Source organism: Eubalaena glacialis, chromosome 12 (assembly GCF_028564815.1).
Source record: "Eubalaena glacialis isolate mEubGla1 chromosome 12, mEubGla1.1.hap2.+ XY, whole genome shotgun sequence".
Lineage (NCBI taxonomy): Eukaryota > Metazoa > Chordata > Mammalia > Artiodactyla > Balaenidae > Eubalaena > Eubalaena glacialis.
Genome location: NC_083727.1, coordinates 30,705,287 through 30,727,735, shown reverse-complemented (window position 1 = coordinate 30,727,735; position 22,449 = coordinate 30,705,287). Strand labels below are relative to the sequence as shown.

The window sequence follows — 22,449 nt, the reverse complement described above, 5'->3', positions numbered from 1 at the left end:
ATTTCCTATGTAAAATATATGGGTTATTTGGGGAAAAAAAACTAATCATACAATTACCATACAACTCAGCAGTTGTATTCTTGGGCATTTATCCCAGAGAAATGAAGACATCTTCACACAAAAACCTGTACATGAATGTTCATAGCACCTTTATTTGTTTTACCCACAAACTGAAAACAATCCAGATGTACTTCAATGGATGAATAACCAAGCTGTATGTCCATACCATGGAATACTACTCAGTAAGAAATGAACTATGGACACATGCAACAATGTGGATGGATTTCAAGAGCATTATGCTGAATGAAAAAGGCAATCCCCAAAAATAACATACAATAGGATTCCACTTATGCAGGATTCTTGAAATGACAAAATTACAGAAATGGAGAACAGATTAGTGATTGCCAGAGATTAAGGAGGGAGTGAGGGTGACAGAAAAGTAGCAGCATGGGCAGCTGAAGACTGGGAATCTTTCTTCATCTCGACTCTACCAATATATCCTAGTTATAATATTGTACTGTTAAGTGTTGCAAGATGTTACCACTGGGGGAACCTGGGTAAAGAGTACAGATGATCTCTGGGTATTATTTCTTACAACTGCATGTGAATCAACAATTACCTCAAAATTTTTTTAAAAGTTTAATTGAAAAAACGATTTGTGATTTAAAAAAATTTGTCCTTTTTATTTTTCCTTGGGATTAGTCTGTATGTCATATATGTATAGGTTGCAATGTGACCTTAACATAAAAGATACTTTTTAATTTATTATATTCTACATTCAGTCTCATTTTTTAAAAAGTGCTTTTAAACTGGGCACTTTGTTACATTCAGATGAACATAAATATATATAAACACACAGATTTCCTTTGATAATTTTGACCTACCTTTTGGTTTCAAAAGGTTCAAAGTTCTGCTATTGTTTCTCATATTTTTAACTTTTTTTTGTCATTTATCTTAATACTTCAAAATCGTAAAATGAGGAAGGGGCAAAGTTGTTTTTGTACAAAGCGGCTTTAAATACACTGGTATCCACAGTAGGTACTGACAGCGGCGTGTTGGGAGGGGGAACAAAAAGTTCTCTAGCCAGTAAGCCTGGAATCTTCGCGTTGACCTTGAACTAGTCTCAACAGTAAACAGCGCTGGTAACGGTAATAGGCTGACAGTCCTGAGTGACGCCGGGACGCCGGGTTGGAGCGGTGCGAGCTCGGGCGCCACGGCCGGGCTTTGAGCTGCTGGATCTCCGCGGTGCTTTAATAGCGGCCCCACGTGGTACAAATGGGAACTACAGGCATTCGGCGGCATCCTCGGCCGCTGGGCGGAGGGGGGGCGGCCCCGCATTAGCCTGCATCCTGCGCCCAAGGAAGGAAAGCCCTGGAGAGGGGCCAGGACGATTTAACCCGGGAGATCGAGGCCTGGCCCTTTCCGCAGGGCACACGAGTGCAGGGGGCTGGGGTCACACTCGTCCTGGTACCGCTCCGGTAAGCGGGTGACAGGCCTCTTGTGCTTGGCAGGCAAGGGACCAGCCTCTGGAGTTCTCAGGGCGAAGGGACTTGGGGGAGGAGGAGAGTGAAGAGTTCATGGGAACTGTGAATATTCAGTTTTGGGAATTAATGCCAAACAGTCTTCCGAAACAGTCCGTGGTCCAGCTGCTGTCCATCTTCTCCAACCTGGGTATTGTGATCCTCTAAATTTTATTTATTTTTTCCTTATGGTGGTGTGAAAGGGCATGGTTTAATGTGCCTCTTCCAGATCTGTTTCTCTCCCATTCTTCCCCATTTCACTAAGAGGCACCAGCTGACCACCCATGCCCTCAAGCCAAATCCTAGGAGTCTTCCTGAATTTCTCTCCCCTTCTCTGTCCATTATCAGCAAACCCTGTTGGTTCTACTTCCAAATACATCCTTTTCTCTACTTCAGCACCACCTTCCTGATCCAAACCATTAATGTCTCTCTCAAAGCTACCAAAGATTTCCCTCCACTCCTGGTAATCCGCATCCCCACTCACCTTGGCCATGCAAACACAATGACCTTCCTGAAATATGAATCAAATTCTAGAATCCTCCATTCAAAAGCCAGCTCCTCTCCCCTGCCCAAATTCCTCTGTTTACTAGACTCCAGCCATGTGGGCCACGGCCTTCTCTTTGACCAGGTCAAGCCGTTTTGCACGTGCTAGGGAGGGCCCTCCCCTCAGAATGGCTGCCTCATTCTCACCCTTCAGAGCTCAGTTCAAGGCCTTATCTAAATGAGGATCCTCACACCTAATCAGCTCCAGCCAATTACTCTTTCATATCACCAGGTTTTTGTTTTTGTTTTTGTTTTTCATCAGAGCATCTCTGCAAGATAACTAGAGATTCTGGTATTTATTTCTTGCTTGTCCCTTCCACTGGAATATTAGTTCCATAAAGACTAGACTCTGTTTATCTTGATCACAGCTAAATCTGTAAGATCAAGCACAATGTCAATTCAGAGAAGGCATTCAATAAATATTTTTGAATTAATAAATAGATAAAAAACATTTCTTCTACTAAAAAGGGGGGTGGGTGGGTAAATGGGGCTACTACACCATGAAAATGGATCAGGAGGTATGAGGGTTGCACAGCAGAGATTCACTCACTTCAAACAACAGCATGGATTTTACATGAAGTCAGAGGAACCCCTTCCCTAACATAGAACAAGCATTCCTGTGGGCTCACTTGCTCTGGGAATGGGATACATCTATTGGGAGTATGTTTTTTTAAAAAAAATGATAGAACTAAAACAGAGACATTAAGGGAAATGAATAATATTATACCAAGCATTATGTATAAATCCAGATCCTAATTCACAGCATGTTACAAAATTGGAAGTGTTAAGTAATATTATTCTTGTATCTTTCACACAAACAAAAGTTTTAGAAGAGCTGATGGCCAGGGCATGCAATAGAGTTTTTCCATGGTAGGCTGGAATTTTGCCTTTTGAACAAAAACAAAAAAATCTTAGGACACAGAGAAAGCAAATATTTTAAAAACTGATTTCACAGTAATTATTCTATATATTTTGAGTTATCTTTATATTATTTTTAAGCATATCAAATCAATTCATTTCTTTCCCTGTTAATAAAAGGGGTACAGTCACAGAATCAGTGCCCTCAGAATAAAAAGTAAACAGAGGAAACAGGACACCTAGAGTCAGTAACAGCCTCAGGGCCAAGTCTGGTCACTCAAAACCAAAAACTTTTGTTGATTTTCAACAACTCTTCGCATACTTAAGGTTTCAAATACGGCTGGTTCAGCAGGCCAGCTCTTCAGGACAACAGTATGTGCAGCCCAACACAGGATCATGCAAAACTATGTTAACAATTTCAGGATGCTGGTGTGGAGTTCATGGAGTTTTGTGTGTAAAAATTAGGAAAATCCTTCCAGCAATGAAGTTCAAGACCAGGAGCATCCATCTCCCAGCCCCGTATCAGTAGGGATTCCTAACGTAAGGCTACGTTTCATCAGGCAAGAGAGCAGTCCGTTCCTCCTCTGTGCCGAGGATATTTTGAAGTTTAGATCTACGTGGAAGGAAAGAAGAGGCCAACCTCAGTATTTCTCACCTTAAAAAAAACCTCAGTACCTACATCTCTATCCAACTATTTCCATAAATGTGTCTATCAAGTGATGAGGCTCAGAGTGCCCAGAAATCTCCAGGGTGGAAGAACGGATGTAAAATGGTGTTTTTTTCCCACTCCCACAAGCCAACTTTTAAAGGAGAAAAAAAACTCAAGAGTTGACCATACCTCCTTCTTCTCCTTGAATGCTCCAATAGATAAAACAAGCCCATCACTAGTCCCTTTAACACAATGAAAGGTACTGTTTACTGTCAATTATCCAAGTCACATTTCTCCATAAACATAAGGAAAATGAAAGTAAAAGACTAATTACTCACACTTGTCAGAGCCCAGAGACCCTGTAGAGCAGCTGCCCATTCAAAACCAATTTTCTCATACAGAAATCCCCCCAGCGTTGGTCCTAGAAAAGCACTAACAATGAAAAGAAGAAAGAGGATTACAGCGCAAAAAAAACTTACTTCTTATAGGCTGCATGACCGCTTCAATTCATTATATTGAAACTATAAACACTAACGAAAAAAGCCAATTCCTGGACAGAGCATTAGGTGTAAGAAAATAATTCTACCTGATAATGATGATTGTTTAAAATTTTTAAACAATCGTAAAATTATAACTGCTTCTGAAAAGTTGGTGCCTTATATGAAAAATCTTAAAAGATGATATGCATTCAAAAGAACCTTTATATTATTCTCTCTACTCTTCTAGGTATTTGTATTTAAAACAACTCAGTACATACTTGTTGATGATAGCTACATGGCCAGCATACAGTTATCCCTCTGGTATATAGTAGAGAGTTAAAAATAAATATACAAATGAATGAATAAATGAATACATTTTCAAAACTGAGACAGGCTCCTGTTAAAGGAACTTTAAAATATCACTTAAATAAGACAAAGTATATGAGACCATTTTGATTATGTATTAAAACTGCTGGTATAACCATTGATCTTGAAGTCAGACAGCTGGATTAGAACTGCAGCTCTGCCCTAAGTGAATTATGTGCCTTCTGGCAACTCATCAGTGTCTGAATTTCTTCATCTGTAAATTGGAGATAGCATTTTCCAACTTACAGGTGTGAATGAAATTCAATAGCTACTCACCCAACTGACCACAATGCACCAAAGAGACCTGACACCAGTCCCAAGGTACTTAATCCTTCTTCAAATCCATTTTCACTGCAAAGAGAAACAAGAGTGTGTCTGTGGTTAAAAGGGAAACCTGTGTGAAACAAAAGAATAGTGTATGGTATAAAAATAAACCAGGGATAATCTGGATAAACCCAACAGCAAGAACACTCCATTTCTAAAATAAAAAGCTAATCTCATTTGAAGATATTACTATAGTAATATTTCCTCCAGGGTTTTCTAAAAATACTTCTACTGCATATATAGGATACAATATTAAGAATCGCGACCCACTTGCATTAAATGTTTATTAAAGTATGTAATTAACTAAGAAATTCTTCAAATGAGATGAACATGTAGAGAGAACGATGGGCAACCTTTAGAAAATAGAGGCAGCTCCTTATTCCTTTGAAACTTGTTGAACTGACAACAGGAGAGCCATCAGTATTCTCCCTGCTCAAGTTCACTTTGTGTTCTTCATCATTATGCCTACTAAACAAAAGACTGATGGCCAAGTGACAAAGATACATTTGGTCTTCTTCCCCATTTCTGGCACAGAGCTCCTAAAATCCGTGGAATTTCTTAAGTGATGAAAGCCATAAAAAAAAGTGTCTTATGTTAATGAGATGACTTTGGGACTAGCACCCACGTTGCCTGGAGAACCAACACGTGATTAGAGGCTTGGAACTTTCAGTCCCACACATCCCTCCCCCCATAGAGAGAGGGGGTGGAGGTTGAATCAACTGCCAATGGCCAATGATTTAATTAGCCATGCATATGTAGTGATGCTTCCATAAAAACCCAAAAGGACTGAGTTCAGAAAGCTTCCAGCTTGGGAAGCCAGAATGCTTCCACGTGCCACCGAGCTGGGCCCCAAACTCCACAAGGACAGAGGCTCTGTTGCTTGGGACCTTATCGCCCTATATATCTTGTCATCTGGCTGCTGTCATCTTGTCATCTTGTCATCTGGATATCCTTTAATATCCTTTGCAGTAAGCCAGTAGCTAGTGAGTGAACTGGTTTCCTGAGATCTATGAGCTGCTCTAGCAAATGAAGAGAACCCACGGAGGGGGTCGTTGGAACCTCTGATTTACAGCCAGTCGGTCAGAAACATAGGTAACAACCTGCACTTGAAATTGGCATCTGAAGCAGAGGGCACTCTTGTGGGACTGAGCCCTTAACCTGTGGGATTTGATGTTATCTCCCAGTAAATAGTGTCAGAATTAGTTGAATTGCAGGACACCCAGCTTGGTGGTGTGAGGGAGGAAAAACCCACACATTGGAATTGATACTAGAATCCATTTACCTGGTCACTCTGTGCCCTTGTGTGGACCTCCTCTATGAGAGGGAAGTGATGCTGAGGGCTTCCCACTGTGCTTTGGCTTTTTTTTTTTTTTTTAATGTATTGAAGTATAGTTGATTCACAATGTTGTGCTAATTTCTACTGTACGGCAAAGTGCTTCAGTTATACATATATATGCTTTGGCTTTTTAGAAGTATACCTATACCGAGGCGTAAACTAAGCCAAGCCTCTATCCACAACCCATTTTACCTATCATTGTATTAATATTACTATATATTATCATTTATATTATTGTATGTTTGCTTTTACTATTTATATCACAATATTGCATGACATGAAATCATGAAGGTTTAGTATTGTAAAAAAATATCCAACATCCTACAAAATTGAGAAATTCAAGAAAGCTTGTGATGTTTATTGCTAATCACAATACAGTTCTTCAAGCCATGGAAGTAACTTACTGTGCGCAACTGAGAATCTCCGGGAAAGTTGGAATTAAACTCATTCCAGCAGAGATACCATTTATGACTAATATCAGCACCAACAACCAGAGCTGACTGCAAGAGAGTTTTGGAGAAAAATTAACATTTAAAGAGACAACAAAGCTTCACGCCAAGGAGGGCAGGCAGGATCTCAGAGAAGTTCGTTTCACAGATGACATGACTAGTCTGGTTCTTATCCCCATCTGATCCCATTTTGTTCAGTGAAAGCACCTTTTAACTCCTTACATTTTTGAGGGGGGAAAACGATCAATTTATCCTGCTATCTCAATATCTTTGGTCACACATGTCACATGCCTAGAGTCAACCTGCCTTCTTATCACCATGTAAAAGCCTTTCAAAGTTGGTTAAAATGTCAATGTTAATGTTGCTCCTTCAAGCACCTGGCTTTGAAATTCCACTGACTGAAAAATGGCACAGAAGGAAAATGGTAAAGGAAGTGACAGGAACCTGCTATGTGTTCCATGTCGGGCCCTACGTCAGTTACTTCATATCCATTATTCTACTGAATCCTTGCAGCAACCCTGCCATGTAAGTCTGTTAAAAATGATTAAGGAAGACAATCTAGGTGATACAAACAAACTTTATTTAACACTTCATGAAGTGGATGGTCTCATTTTGGAGAACTGAAAAATGGGATGGAAGGCAGGAAGCTTTTACAGGATAAGGGAAAAAAAAACAAGGAAGAGAAAAACAGGTAATATCTGATTGTCTGGGGCTACGCAGTCCATCTTGTTTGGGGTGAGCGGCCCACAGTTGGTGGCTTGGTGTTTGGGGGTGACTGGGTGACTGGATAGACTGCTTTTCTGGTCAAGAGGAGCATTTACAGGGACACGAAAGTTTTCTAAGTTTTGGTTTGCTGACATGGCACCCTGGGCTGGAGTCACTCTATCTTGAGCCTAGAAAATTATTTCAACAGTACTATTATTGGCTTTTTTGGTGGATAAGAAAACTGAGGCTCTTGGAAGTTAAATGATTTGCTCAAGTTCACATACCAAGGAAGGGGCAAAGCCCAAATACAAACCCAAATCTGAAAGACTCTGAAATCATTCTTTTTCCATATCATGTTTTGTCCCAGAGGTACCTAAAAAGCTCTAAGTAGCTCACTTTATTTTAGCAAATAAATTATAATAAACAAGCTTTATTAAGCAGCTACCATATGCTAAGGATGATACAGAAACAAAAAAGATTTAGTTCCCTCCTCAAGGGGCAAGAAGGAATAGAAAAAACAAAAGTATATTCTAAGAGCTATCAGCTAAAGGTAGATAACAAATGCTACTTTTAAAATAAAGTACAGGACTTCCCTGGTGGAGCAGTGGGTAAGAATCCGCCTGCCAATGCAGGGGACACGGGTTCGAGCCCTGGTCCGGGAAGATCCCACATGACGCGGAGCAACTAAGCCCGTGCACCACAACTACTGAGCCTGAGCTCTAGAGCCCACGAGCCACAACTACTGAGCCTGTGTGCCACAACTACTGAAGCCCGTGCGCCTAGAGCCTGTGCTCCACAACAAGAGAAGCCACCGCAAGGAGAAGCCCACACACCGCAACAGAGAGTAGCCCATGCTCACCACAACTAGAGAAAGCCCGCGCACAGCAACAAAGACCCAGCGCAGCCAAAAATAAATAAATTTTTAAAAAATTAAGTAAAATAAAGTACAAATGTGCAACTGAAATACAAAGGGAGAATAAGCATTTTTCTCATTTGATTCAGATTTTATGCATTCCTGTTTGCCTAGACCACTGCTACCATCCAGTAATACTGTCAGTAAAACAAACAATTCAATATAGTCCTAAATCTGGTAATTATTTAAATAAGATTCAAAGATACTAAGCATATCAGTGTTACACCAAAAATTTTAAAAATAATTCCTAATGCTATTTTGCCACAAATTCAAAAGAAGAAAAAAAAATTACCTCTTAATGTGCAAGAATGGGGCAGGTCCTAAGAGCATGTAGCACCCTGCTGTGATTAAGTTTCCAAAAACGAGAAGCCATTTCCTTAGATGCTGGTAAAAAAAGTCCACAGAAACTCTTAGAGGTAAAGATCTTCCATAATTCAGGAAAATAAAGAAATCATTGAAGAACACAAGTCATGATATTAAAAAATCCAAATACATTGGAGAAAACAAAATTTTACATGTAAGAGAAAACAGGTAGATGGTAAACACAAAAGCAAGTGCAATATACCCCAAGACAGGGGTTGAGCAAAGGACAAGTATTCCTTGGGAGGGGAGTGTATGGTAGATTTTGCACATGATAAACTGTTCCAAATATAACAATTTAAAAAGCAGTCACCACAAGGAATGACCAAGTAGATGCACTATCTAGAAAATTCACATTATTAAAAAGTACCAAATAAAATGTTTCCTTATAAACTACTCAAACGCAGGCTAAAAATTATAGGGGTACGATATCTGTTCAGTTATATAAGGCTATGCCTTAAAACTAAGCTACACACACTGTTTAAGACACTTGCTTTTTTCCACCTGGATTACCAAGTAATCTCCATGTAATAGGTCTTCATAAATATATACCCACATCTAATTAAGAGGGGAAACACAAAAATAAGCACTAAAGTCATAGAAGCTTGAGACCTGGCTAACAGTACTAGCTCTGTGTACTAGTCATCTGGACTGAACGGCTTAGACCTAGTTAAAGGAGAATGGAAAGGATTTTCTGTCAGGATGGCTATGGGATAACTGATGCATATTTACGCGACCAATCCTTTCACTCCCACAGAAAAACTAAATTCTATCCTCTCAACTTGGTCAAGTCCTGACTACTCTTGGGGCTCTGCCCTAATTATTAAGGTCAAACCACTTTTTTGCATCAAGGGAACTTTTTCCTTTAGAAAGTCTAATCCAAGAGTTTTTCAACAGTTTTAGCGTTAAGACTCCTCTTCTCCCAAATGAAGCAATTAAAAAGTGAATCTGTTCAGGGTGATGGCAGGTTGGCATATACTGAGCCTCACACTGGAACCTCTCCACCAGCCAAAAAAATTGAATATATTAAAATTTAAATGTTCTCCACCACCCCACAAAGGTAACTGTGGTGATGGATACGTTAATTAACCAGGTGGAGGGAATCCTTTCTCAGGGTGTATGTATGCCAAATCACCATGATGTATAGTTTAAATATCTTACAATTTTGTTTGTCACCTATACCTCAATAAAGATAAAATTTTTTAAAAACGAAATATGTTAATTCTAATCAATGGACCTCTAGAGTTCAGGAAGTACAGTTGGACAACCACCGGTCTAGACATACAAAAGTAACACTTAACTATCGATGAAGTATACATACTGGCATTTTATCACTGAGTAGGCCCACCAGTGGTGAAGAAATGGCGTAGGATAGTGCCAAACCCAGGAATACCAGTCCCACATACCCAGCTGGTAAATTAAACTGTAAAAGAAATCCTGTGTTAAAGTTACATGGCTAAGTCATTTTTTCAATAAATATCTATCTTTTCCTTCTACCATTTCTTCAGCTCTTACTATCTGCCATGAGGCTACTACTAACAGTCAGCATCCTTCCTAATTTTTGTCTTACTCTTATAAACGGATTACTTTTTCTCTATAGGGGAAATAACCTAACCACAGGTCAGAAGTCCTGGATGTTTTTGATTTGTAGCATTTGACATTAAATATAGTATAATTATCCTTCTATGAATCATAGCATTTTTACATGTCAATCAGTGCTTTGCAAACGTTAGTATGCACAAAAAATTACCTAGAGAACTTGTGGGTTTTTTAAAAAATAAATTTATTTATTTATTTTTGGCTGCATTGGGTCTTCGTTGCTGCGCACGAGCTTTCTCTAGTTGCTGCGAGTGGGGGCTACTCTTCCTTGCGGTGCGTGGGCTTCTCATTGTGGTGGCTTCTCTTGTTGTGGAGCACAGGCTCTAGGTGTGTGGGCTTCCGTAGTTGTGGCACACGGGCTCAGTAGTCGTGGCTCATGGGCTCTAGAGCACAGGCTCAGTAGTTGTGGCACATGGGCTTAGTTGCTCCGAGGCATGTGGGATCTTCCCGGACCAGGGCTCAAACCCGTGTCCCCTGCATTGGCAGGCGGATTCTTAACCACTGCACCACCAGAGAAGTCCGGAGAACTTGTTATAAGAGGTTCTTGGACGCCAGACCTAGAATTTCTGATTCAAAAGAGTCTGGGATGAGGCCTGAGAATGTGCATTTCTAACAAAAATCCCAGGTGATGCTCACTGCCCGCAGACTGAAGTGCACCGGTGTGAAAAACACTGACAATAATATCTATTCTATCCATCTCAAAGAGATATTAATTTCTAATTAAAGAATTAGATGGTATGACACATTTTAAAAGGCTTCTAAAGTAGTAAGCTACCTCATAACTCTGCTACTGTTACTGTTACCAACATGATATAAATGCCTTTCTTGGTTATCTGAGTTGTTCTCATTTTCCTTAATTTCCTTAACTAATCCTTAATTAAGCCCATGAGATCTATTTATACATCAGTATATGTTTGAATAATTTTAATGACATAACTCAAGCTAAAAATCAGCCCTTTAAAGACAGTAGCAAGATACAAAAGTCAGAAATGTCCTCTTCTGATTTTACAACAGGGGTGAGACAAGGTGGAACCCTCCTTCCCTAAAAGGCTGAGCGACTGGACAGCAAACAGCAAATACAAAAAACTGTTAAGAAGGCAGAAGAAGGGCAACAGGAACAAAAATGTGATAGAAAAACCAGAAAGTACATTTCTAACGATTTTTTTATAAGTTAGACACGAGCAACTTGGGTTTATGAGAGATTGGTTACAAATTTTTTTTTTCATTGTTTGGACACACTTCTTAAAAGGACAGAAAAATGACTTAAAGAGACATGTTGTTGGGCTTCCCTGGTTGTTCAGTGGTTAAGAATCCTCCTGCCAGTGCAGGGGACACGGGTTCGAGCCCTGGTCCAGGAAGATCCCACATATCACAGAGCAACTAAGCCTGTGCGCCACAACTCCCGAGCCTGTGCGCTAGAGCCCACAGGCCACAACTACTGAGCCCATGTGCCACAACTACTGAAGCCCACACAACTAGAGCCTGAGCTCCGCAACAAGAGAAGCCACTGCAGTGAGAAGCCCGTGCACCACAACGAAGAGTAGCCCCCGCTCGCCGCAACTAGAGAAAGCCGCGTGCAGCAATGAAGACCCAATGCAGCCAAAAATAAATAATAAATAAATAAATTTATTTAAAAAAAAAGGGACACGTTGTTGATAATGTGAATGGAATGTGCCACCATAAACACAAAATATTTTTCTTATGCATTACCTCATAGATGCTCACTTCTTAAGTGTGATATTATATTATTTTCCAAAACTTGGGTCTGGCACTAAAATAACAGTCCCCAAGTTTACCTGTGAAATACCCAAAACTGTCTTTACTGACTTGAAGGGGTTGTGTTTCTGGTAACAGTGCTTTTTTCATTCTAGGGCCTCAAATAAAGTGAGTATGGACTGCAGCTAGTAGATTTCTGTCTTTAGAAACACAGATTAATTCTCCAGTATAATTAACTATCAGACTTAGTAATATACTTTATTGCATTATTTATTAATAATCTTTTTCAAAAATATCTAAGAACAAATTGCTATAACATCAAACTTTAAAATTCAGTACATAATTTTCAGCATTAAAAAGATGGAGAGAGATTCTTGGTTCCTTTCTGGAATCAAAACAGAGGAAATTATCCTTATTAAGCAGCCAGGATGTTGCCCAAGCCAGACCTACAATGACTCGAGCAAGGCCTTGGAAAAAGGAGACCAGATGAAAGGCTTCTTTCATTTACACCAAATCAGACCCTTAGTTATAGGGACATCACAGAGGGAAGGTACAGGCTGTCTTGGTGAGTAGCTCTCATTCTGCCTCCTTCTTGAAGCCACTCCCAGGACTTTCCATCAAGCAGGGCCCAAGAGCAAGCAATTATGTCCACCCGCTACAATGCAGAGGTCTGCATCACCAGGCTACTCACCTTCTCCAAAACAAAGAGCGACAGCGTAGGATCAAGGAAGCCAAAACCTGAGCTGAGTGAGGTAATGACGAAGGATATAAAGGCAACCTTGGGTAAAATGATGAGTTTCCAGAATGAGTGTTTCCCTGGATCAGACTCTGTAGGGCAAAAATAAAAAAAGAAATGAGAGTAATGAAAATTGCTTAACTTTATCTTTCAATCTATTTTGAAAAGTAAAATTGGTAAGGTCACCTTTATCCAGTAATCAAAATAACCACACCTTTGAGTTTGCCTAAAATTTGCACGTAAGTTATTCAAACCTAGAGGCCATTTCAGTGTTCTTAAAAGTAATTTCTCTAATTCAAAAAGAATCAACTAGAATCAGAGTGTGAGGAGAAGAAGGAGTCTTGGTTACAGGTCATAACCTAGAAGTCAGTGAGGCCTTCCCAGATGGGATAGAGAATATGTAAAGTTTGATTTGGTGCGTAGGAAAAGCCAGACGCTTTATCAGGGAACAATGTATGTGTGCTGAGGAGGAATCTGAGTTAATCAAAGAATACAAAACAATTTTTTTCTGCTCGTGAAAAAAAACACTGGATTGAAAGGGATGCTAGGGACTTCCCTGGCAGTCCAGTGGTTAGGACTCCCTGCTTCCACTGCAGGGGGCATGGGTTCGATCCCTGGTCAGGGAACTAAGATCCTGCATGCCGTGTGGTAGTACGGCCAAAAAAAAAAAAAAAAAAAGAATGAGATGCTACTGAATCATGTGTACATTCCATTTGGCAGTAAAGGTCAGTTGAACAGCAACCTCATGTCCCGCCATTCCAACAGCAACACAACTTCTGCACCGTCCCAAGCACCAGGCATGGTTGTTTCCAAGCCACCAATCATATCCTACAACTCCCTTCTTTTTCCCCTGCTAATTTTTCAAGTTCTATTCACTCTGTAAAGTCTGGCTGTGACCCTAATTATCCCACAAATTTTACCTCTGTTTCCTACTGCACTTGTAATCTATACCATGTAATTTAGCACTTAAACTGTATTTCATTTTACGTGGTTTACTACTGTTTGATGACTTTCCTATCTTCCAACTAATTTACTGAACAAAATCTATGCTGAGTCAGATACCATGCAAAATGCTGGGCAGACAAAGGCAAAGGAGACAAACCCAGACCCTGACCTCACAGAGAAGATACGTAAGGCATGGAGAGAGCTAGGATGGAGCTAGGAGGGTATGGATTGGAGCATATGAGAGGGTGGCCTTAAAAAAACAGGGAAAGCTGTTTAGGAAAGAATTTCCAAAAGTAGTAATATCTAAGTTGCTGCCTAAAAGATGAGCTTGAGATGAACAAGCAAAGAAGGAGGAAAGAACAATCCAGGCATATTATCCAGGAATGGCTCATTCCAAGACTCAGAAGTGAGGGAAAACGATTCTGTTTGAGGAAATGAAAGAGCAGAAGCAAAGGTGGAGGATGGAGATTGGAGGGTAGGGAGGAGAGATCACATTGTAGAAGGATGTAGTGATAAGATTATGCAGCACTTGTAAAATAGGCTAAGAAGCCCAGGAAATCACTAGACACTTCAAACAAAGACTGAGAACCAGATTTGTGGTTTAAAGAGACCCCTCTGGGAAATGGAGACAGGGGGACGAGTTAGGAGACTGTGCACTGAGCCAGGCCAGGAAGCTCTCTGAGGGCCAAATCAGCACTGACATACCCTCATTTCTCCAACAGCACCCACCACAGTTCATTACTCAATAAATTCTTGGTGAATAATGATTCAGTAGGGAGCAAAGTACCAAAAAAGCATAAAGTGTGGTTCAACTATTTTAAGTACTACACTTGGACTTTGTCAGGATATGAGGGATAGAGTTAAACTGTGGTGTTAGTTTCTTAATTATTAGCCAAATATTCAATGATGAACCAATTGTGAGCCCAGCCTAGGACATTTAACTACAGATTGGACTTAGAACGGGGATAGGCACCCCCTTGCGGCTCAGTGTGGCAGTGCCAGCAGGGAGGCTTCATTGCGTGTGGATTTTGGATTGTATATTACAGATGTTTATTAGTCACCTTTAAAATATAAATGATAAAAGATCAACTGTAATCAATTACATTTATTATGCATATAGAAGGTATTATGGATGTATGGTATAAGACAAATTATTATGGCATAAATGGTCCCTTTCTCTAAATCCAAAGTGGGAAAGGGGATTATCGCAATAAGAACATACAGGAACGTACATGAAAATGAACACATAATGAGTTTAACTAAGCTGTTGATGAAGCCCAAGCAATGAAAACTTATGGTGATACCTACTTCCAGAGGCATGTGACAAAATCACCTGGGGAGCTTTTCCAAGCTACTCAGGTATTCTCTCTGCTTCCTCCAATACTGATACATTCTTCTTGGAGGGACAGGACTCCATGGTTGACAATGCCTGACACAGGAAACTGCTCTTAGAGATGAGGAAGTGGTGTGGCCCTCAGGTGTGAAGGGGCAGGAAAAACGCAGAGCACTGTGGCACTAGTGACTTAGCATTTAGATCATTGATTGAGAAGGTTCAGAAAAACTTCCCAGAAGAGGTCATACAAATTAAGTTTTGAAAGATGAGTAGGAGTTAGGGAGAGTAGAAGTGGGAGATAGTCCAGCTCATGTGACTCCCCTGCTGACACCTAAAAACAGCTCCTAGTGGCTTTCAGGATAAAGCTCTCATTTCATGGATTTAGGGATTTTTATTAAGAGTATTGTCATGTACTTGACTGTGTTTTAAAAATATTTCTTTAGCGCAGTATGGAAGAGGTGACTTGGCGAGCAGATATAAAGGATGAGAGAGAGGGAGGGACCGAAGTTGACTCTTAGGCACCCAAACCTAAAGCTACATTGTTCATGGGTCTAGAAGCAGTTAAATGAGTGGGGTGGAACTTATAGAACAAAATTCTGCCAATATCATCAAAATAAAAGAAAATTTAATTTTCTAGCTTCTATCTATAAGCTTTCCTAAAACATTAATTTTTAAAGGTATTCAATGGGAACCCCTAAATCAATATTTATACCCTCAACATTATCAATTTTTGAGATTTAAAAAAAAAATACCAGGTTTTTCCATTCAATCTAAATAGAAGATCCTTCTTCAGATAAACAGAAAGTTTGCCAAACCATTTTAAATGGGCAAAAGACCTAAATAGACATTTCTCCAAAGAAGATATACAGATTGCCAACAAACACATGAAAGAATGCTCAACATCACTAATCATTAGAGAAATGCAAATCAAAACCACAATGAGGTATTACCTCACACCGGTCAGAATGGGCATCATCAGAAAATCTACAAACAACAAATGCTGGCGAGGTTGTGGAGAAAAGGGAACCCTCTTGCACTATTGATGGGAATGTAAATTGATACAGCCACTATGGAGAACAGTATGGAGGTTCCTTAAAAAACTAAAAATAGAATTACCATATGACCCAGCAATCCCACTCCTGGGCATATACCCTGAGAAAACCATAATTCAAAAAGAGTCATGTACCGCAATGTTCATGGCATCACTATTTACAATATCCAGGTCATGGAAGCAACCTAAATGTCCATCGACAGATGAATGGATAAAGAAGATGTGGCACATATATACAATGGAATATTACTCAGCCATAAAAAGGAACGAAATTGGGTCATTTGTAGTGAGGTGGATGAACCTAGAGTCTGTCATACAGAGTGAAGTAAGTCAGAAAGAGAAAAACAAATACTGTATGCTAACACACATATACAGAATCTAAAAAAAAAAATGGTTCTGATGAACCTAGGGGCAGGACAGGAATAAAGACGCAGACGTAGAGAATGGACTTGAGGACACAGGGCAGGGGGAAGGGGAAGCTGGGACGAAGTGAGACAGTGGCATGGACATATATACACTACCAAATGTAAAATAGATAGCTAGTGGGAAGCAGCTGCATAGCACAGGGAGATCAGCTTGGTGCTTTGTTACCACCTAGAGGGGTGGGATAGGGAGGGTGGGAGGGTGGGAGACGCAAGAGGGAGGAGATATGGGGATATATGTATATGTATAGCTGATTCACTTTGTTATACAGCAGAAACTAACACACCATTGTAAAGCAATTATACTCCAATAAAGATATATATATAAAAAAAGGAAAAGAATAAACAGTAAAAAACAAGAAATCAAAGAAACAAAAAAAACCATAGCTAACTGGAACTTTAAGTTCATTGAAGATGCAGGGAAATTTTAATTGAGGAATAAGAGAAATGAAGAGGAAGAAGTAACCAGGCTGGCAGGGATTAAAGGGGCTTCAAAAGATACCAAATAGTGGGGGTGATGGGCAGAGACGAGGAGAGCAGGCCAGGACGCAGGGAATTACTGATGTTGAAGCCAGTCCAGCACCCGACCACAGAAGCTCTAAATACACGTCCCACGATTAACTAGTAAAGTCTTTTTTCCTTATACGGTGTTACTGATAAAGAGTTAACACAACTCCTTCTCCTGCTGCATGAGAATCTGACCTGGTATCAGTTTCTTAGTCAACAGCCAAGTGTTCACCTGTGAACCCAGTCTGAGCACAGTCCAGGACGCCCTACTACAGAAATAACCATCACTACGCACAGAAAGAGGACAGGCTCCCCTCCAGCTCTGTTCCACTAGTAATCTGACAACGGTAAAATGCCTACTCCACTGCTAGGCAATCTTACGTATAATGAAAATAACCCCCGACTGGTAAACTTCATCTGAACAGAAGGAACTATAAACAAACCATCAATATGCGATGCTTTGTGCCTCCCTGACTATGGTGACTACTGTACCCGGCGCGTGCCTCATGGAGACCCTGGCAGCTGTGCCCATAGTGCTGTTAAGGATAGGATGACTCCTATGGGGCATGAAGCTTTGGAGCCAAGATGACTCCCGTTACTGCCTGATGCGGCCGTGTCCTCGCACTTGAGCTGTGCTGTACACAGCTGCAAGCACCACAGGAAAGGAAGGTCTGACTTTGTCCTCCTGTCACAGAGCCTTGTAAGCAGATGGTGAGTCTTTCATTTTAAATCAGAAAGACATCTGATGGGCACTGCGTATGTTTTATGATAAGAAATTTATTGTTTGCTAGTTCTATAGGTCAGAAAGAATTTATGACAGACAGAAATTCACATAAACTGATTGCTTACAGCAACATTTCTGAAAAGAGGATCGATTCTTTCAGCATGCTCTACAAAGCTATTATTGATTATGTAAAATAGAACTGTGTATATGTTAAATTGGTCTCCTACAAAGGCATAAAAATACTTGAATTTAAGGTTCTTAAAGTGAATAATATATGAGGTCTTACCATAATTAGGTAAAATACACATGTTGAGGGGAACCATCAGCAGAACTATGCATCCCAGAAGAATGAAAGGCACCTCGTAGCCAAAGGACTGATACAAGAAGCCACCCAAAGGAGGCCCTAGTACCAGACCCAGTCCAGAAAAACTCTCAAGACTTCCCTACAAATGGGCAAACAAAAGAAAATTGAGTTAATACATTTTGTTTGAAAAATGAACAAAGATTTAATGGGCAGGATCTGAAAAAAATTCTATCCACTTTACAATTTATACACACACCACACACACACCCAAGATGGACCAAAAATTTAAACATACATATTAAAATCATATAAGTACTAGAAAAATTAAAAATGAGAGTTTTTTGTTTTCTAATCCTTATGGTGAGGTAAATTTTCTAATTATGACATAAAAACTTAGAAGACACAAAAGAAAAGACTGATAAATCTGATTACATGAAAATATGAAAAACTATGAATGGCAAAAAAAAAAAATCAAAAGACAAATGAAGAATGGGGAAAAAATATTGACAAAGGATTAATTTCCCAAATGCATCACAAGAGCAACTACTAATCAATGAGAAAAATCAACAATCCTATGGGAGGAACTTCCCTGGTGGTGCGGTGGTTAAGAATCTGCCTGCCAATGCTGGGAACATGGATGTGATCCCTGGTCCGGGAAGATCCCACATGCCGTGGAGCCACTAAGCCCATACGCCACAACTACTGAGCCCACGAGCCACAACGACTGAGCCCGCATGCCACAACTACTGAAGCCCACGCACCTAGAGCTCATGCTCCACAACAAGAGAAGCCACCCTAATGAGAAGCCCATGTACCGTAACAAGCAGTAGCCCTTGCTCGCCGCAACTAGAGAAAGCCTGTGTGCAGCTACGAAGACCCAATGCAGCCAAATAAATAAATAAATAAATAAATAAATAAATAAACATATAAAAAAATTTAGCAAAAAGAAAAAACACAATCCTATGGGAAAATGGGCAAATGTTGTAAATAGACTGTTGACACATAAAATGAAATACAACTAGCTCGAATGTGAACTGGCCATCTCTAAGTTGCAGGACAGCAAAGCCACACTCCAAACATGTTTAGCCACAAAACCTTGTCTTACAGAGCATGTCAATGGACTAGCATCCTTCTGAACCCTTCTTGAGAAATGTAAACAGTACACCTGTTACAGTGGCCACCACTGCATGGCAAATGACTATAAAACCTAAAGTGAATCTATACAGATATATATACATACATACATACATATATATATATATATATATATATATATATATATACTTACATGGGTGTATAAATATATGTGTACATATATTTAATACAAGTGTGAAGATTTATATTTATACAGCAAATAGTTTACCTGAGGGTCAAAACTTTCAAACTGTAGTATTAATATGGGTAAATGAGAGAATCCTTGGTACTGAGCTGATTAGACCCTGAGGTCTCTGAGGATGGTGCCTGTTCTGCGTTGCAAACCAGGAGTCCTTCGGGGATGTCTGGGTCCAGAGGAGTGAGCTATGGGAAAGGCTAGTTGGGATCAGGGAGACAGCAGCCAAGAGCTAGGACAGGAATCTGGTATGTCACTCATACCTGGTGTTGAGGCGCGTAGGCAATATATGAGAATGTACGCCAATACGATGCTACCAGGCTCTGGATTTTTTTGGTAAAATAAGAGGGTGCTCCTCAGACTGACTGCACAGAAGCACTTATGGACTTCAGAATGATCTCTAAGGTCCTTTCCGTGAATCTGGGAAAAGTGGAGGAAGGACTCTAGTATAAATCTGCTTCAGGCGGCCTAGCTACAATCTAGGCTATAGAGAGACAGCAAAATACTATTAGAGAGGGTTTTTTATTTTTTAAGGGGTAAAAAGAACATTTGGTTTTGCCCATTCAGGGGCTTCTAAGCCCAGGAAGAGCACCTAAGTAGACTAAGGGTATATTTATTGACAGCCTGATGCTACAGGCAGAAATTGGGGTAAAAGGTAACAGAAACAGAAAGTAGAAAAAAGGCAGGTCTAGAAGAATGGGCCCCAGGTTTAACTTGAAAGGTCAAATAAATATTTTAGCCTACACTAAAAGGAAAATAGGAAAAGTGTATAAAATACCTACCATTACTGTAGCCACGTTATTTGGAAAAGCCTTTGCAAGGATAGAAGAAGATGCGGTTATTGCTGCAGCAAAACTGATTGCGTCAGTTATTCTCACTAGAAAACACATAGCAATAAACACGGGTCCTTCTGGAACTTGGTCCAATACACTAAAAAAAGAATAAGATGACTCTCAAACGCCAAATTGATTTTGATTTTTTTTTAACTGTACTCACTGAAAACAGTAGTACCTCAACCACAGTTATTAAAATAAATCTCTTTAGAATACAAATTTTTTAAGAGTTTCTTTGTTATATTTTTAGTAGGAGGAATTTGAGTCATAATGACAGCCTCATTGCGTTTTTTTACTGATATATTTGATGCCCTAAATAATAATACTAAATAGGCCTTTTGAAAAATGTAGAGTCACTCTGATAAGAACATATGTAGAAAGCCTTCTTAGTTTTAGGTCTTCCCCCAAACAAAAAAAAAGCACAAGAAGAGGAAAGCAAAACCAGGAACCTGAGAAAGATTTCTGATGACATTATCTTAACATTTGTATCCTTATATTCTTCAGCTGATTCTTTAGGTAAGAAATTCACCTTTCTGCTTAAGCCAAAAAGTTTTTGTGACTCAGAAAAGGGAGTTAAGTTTCTGTCTCTCACGATCACAGGAGTCCTAAAGAACAGATTCAGCAGCCAGCTTAATGGTGATCCCCTAAAGGACTCTTTTCTTAAGATCAATGTCATTCATTCCATTCACTGTATCATTCAACTCCTTTCAACATTAGTCACATGGTATTGACTGATTTACATAAACCATTAACATTTTAAACTGAAGATAAATTATGAAATCTGTTCAAGCTCCCAAACATATCAGAACATGACTTACCCAAAGAGAACTGTAACTCCTCCTGAGACAAACATTCCTGCTACAAACATAAATTTTGCTCCAATATGTACAAGCTATAATAAATGTCAAAGAAAAGTATAAATTGATGACTGCTACAAGTCTATGGTGACATAAACAAATCCACTGTATCAGGAAACAAAAGATTTGGGGAAGATATGTACAGTTAACAAAACATTATAAGTCTTTAATGTGATGACAACATGCGTTGCTTACAAACATGGAAGAAGTTAAAAATCAATCAACTTTAAGAATGGAACTGTCAACTGAAGCACAATTCATAAAATATAATGGCGGTTATTTCTGTATCAGTGGAAATTCTAGACTAGTAAATTAGAATAACTCATTACACAATTTTAAAAAATTAATACTTACATATTTTCCAAATACCAAAGATGCCAGCAAGTCAAACAAAGCATAACATCCAAAGATCATACCAATAACTGTATTGCTGGCTCCTTTCTTTTCAGCCTTTAAAGAAACAGAAAAGAAAACAAAGTTTGAAAGGCAAATTAGCACCAATATAGAAAAATGAAGCTATTAGATCAGAGCATCATCTTCTTGTAACCTTTATCTGTAATTTCAAAGATTATTATTTTAAAATAAACAGGGTGAGGAAGGAAAGGAAACTATTAGACCTAGTCTCTGACATGAAAGTAATTCACTCACCAAGCCGATAACAAATTGTTAGCTTTACGATCTTGAGGAAAAAAAAGAACAAAGCTGGAGGAATCACATTTCTTGATTTCAAAAATAAGTTACAAAGGTACAGTAATTAAAACAGTATGGTACTGGTATAAAGACAGACATATAGACCAATGAAACAAAATAGAAAGCTCAGAAATAAACCCACATAAATATGGTTAATTGATCTTCCACAATGGTGCCAAGGACACACAATGGGGAAGAGATATTCTCTTCGACAAATGGTGTTGGGAAAACTGGATATCCACATGCAAAAGAATGAAATTGGACCCCTATCTTACACCACTCACAAAATAATCTCAAAGCAAATTAGACTTAAACATATAATCTGAAACTGTTACACTTCTGGAAGAAAACAGGGGGTGAGGGCTTCTTGACATTGATCTTGGCAATGATTTCTTGGATTTGACACCAAAATCTTAGGCAACAAAACAAATCAAACAAATGGAACTACATCAAACTAAAAATCTTCACAGCAAAGGAAACAATCAACAGACTGAAAAGGCAACCTACAGAATGGAAGAAAGTATTTGTAAACCACCTCTATATAAGGGGTTAATATCCAAAATATGTAAGAATCTCCTACAACTCAATAGTCCAAAACACCACCACAAAGAACCTGATTTAAAAATGAGCAAAGAACTTGAACAGACATTTCTATAAGAGAGACATACAAATGGCCAGATATATGAAAAGCTGCTCAAGATCACTAATCGTCAGGGAAATGCAGATTAAAATCATGAGATATCATCTCACACCAGTTAGGATGGCAATTATTGAAAAAAACAAAAGATAACAAGTGTTGATGAGGATGTGGAGAAATTGGAACCTTATACACTGTTGGTGGGGATGCAGAATAGTGCAGCCACTATGGAAAACAATATGGAGGATCCTGAAAACATTAAA

The 22,449-nt window shown here is 39.3% G+C and overlaps 1 protein-coding gene across 7 annotated transcripts in view; it reads right to left on the bottom strand.

The window, feature by feature from the left end:
- Positions 1-264: 264 nt before the first annotated feature.
- Positions 265-22,449, bottom strand: part of SLC18B1 (solute carrier family 18 member B1) — a 45,243-nt gene continuing 23,058 nt past the window's right edge. For 5 of the 7 annotated variants that reach the window (XM_061206849.1, XM_061206848.1, XM_061206853.1 and 2 more), the window contains exons 3-14: positions 21,214-21,309; positions 20,821-20,894; positions 19,952-20,099; positions 17,822-17,978; positions 12,509-12,645; positions 9,824-9,925; positions 8,435-8,526; positions 6,480-6,575; positions 4,692-4,766; positions 3,909-4,002; positions 3,760-3,812; positions 265-3,534 (exon numbers count right to left, since the gene is read on the bottom strand). In XM_061206849.1, the coding sequence (XP_061062832.1) occupies positions 3,468-3,534; positions 3,760-3,812; positions 3,909-4,002; positions 4,692-4,766; positions 6,480-6,575; positions 8,435-8,526; positions 9,824-9,925; positions 12,509-12,645; positions 17,822-17,978; positions 19,952-20,099; positions 20,821-20,894; positions 21,214-21,309 (1,191 nt within the window). In that variant the 3' untranslated portion in view covers positions 265-3,467. The remainder of the gene's footprint in view (positions 3,535-3,759; positions 3,813-3,908; positions 4,003-4,691; positions 4,767-6,479; positions 6,576-8,434; positions 8,527-9,823; positions 9,926-12,508; positions 12,646-17,821; positions 17,979-19,951; positions 20,100-20,820; positions 20,895-21,213; positions 21,310-22,449) is intronic. The other 2 variants (XM_061206851.1, XM_061206850.1) reach the window with 2 other exon arrangements.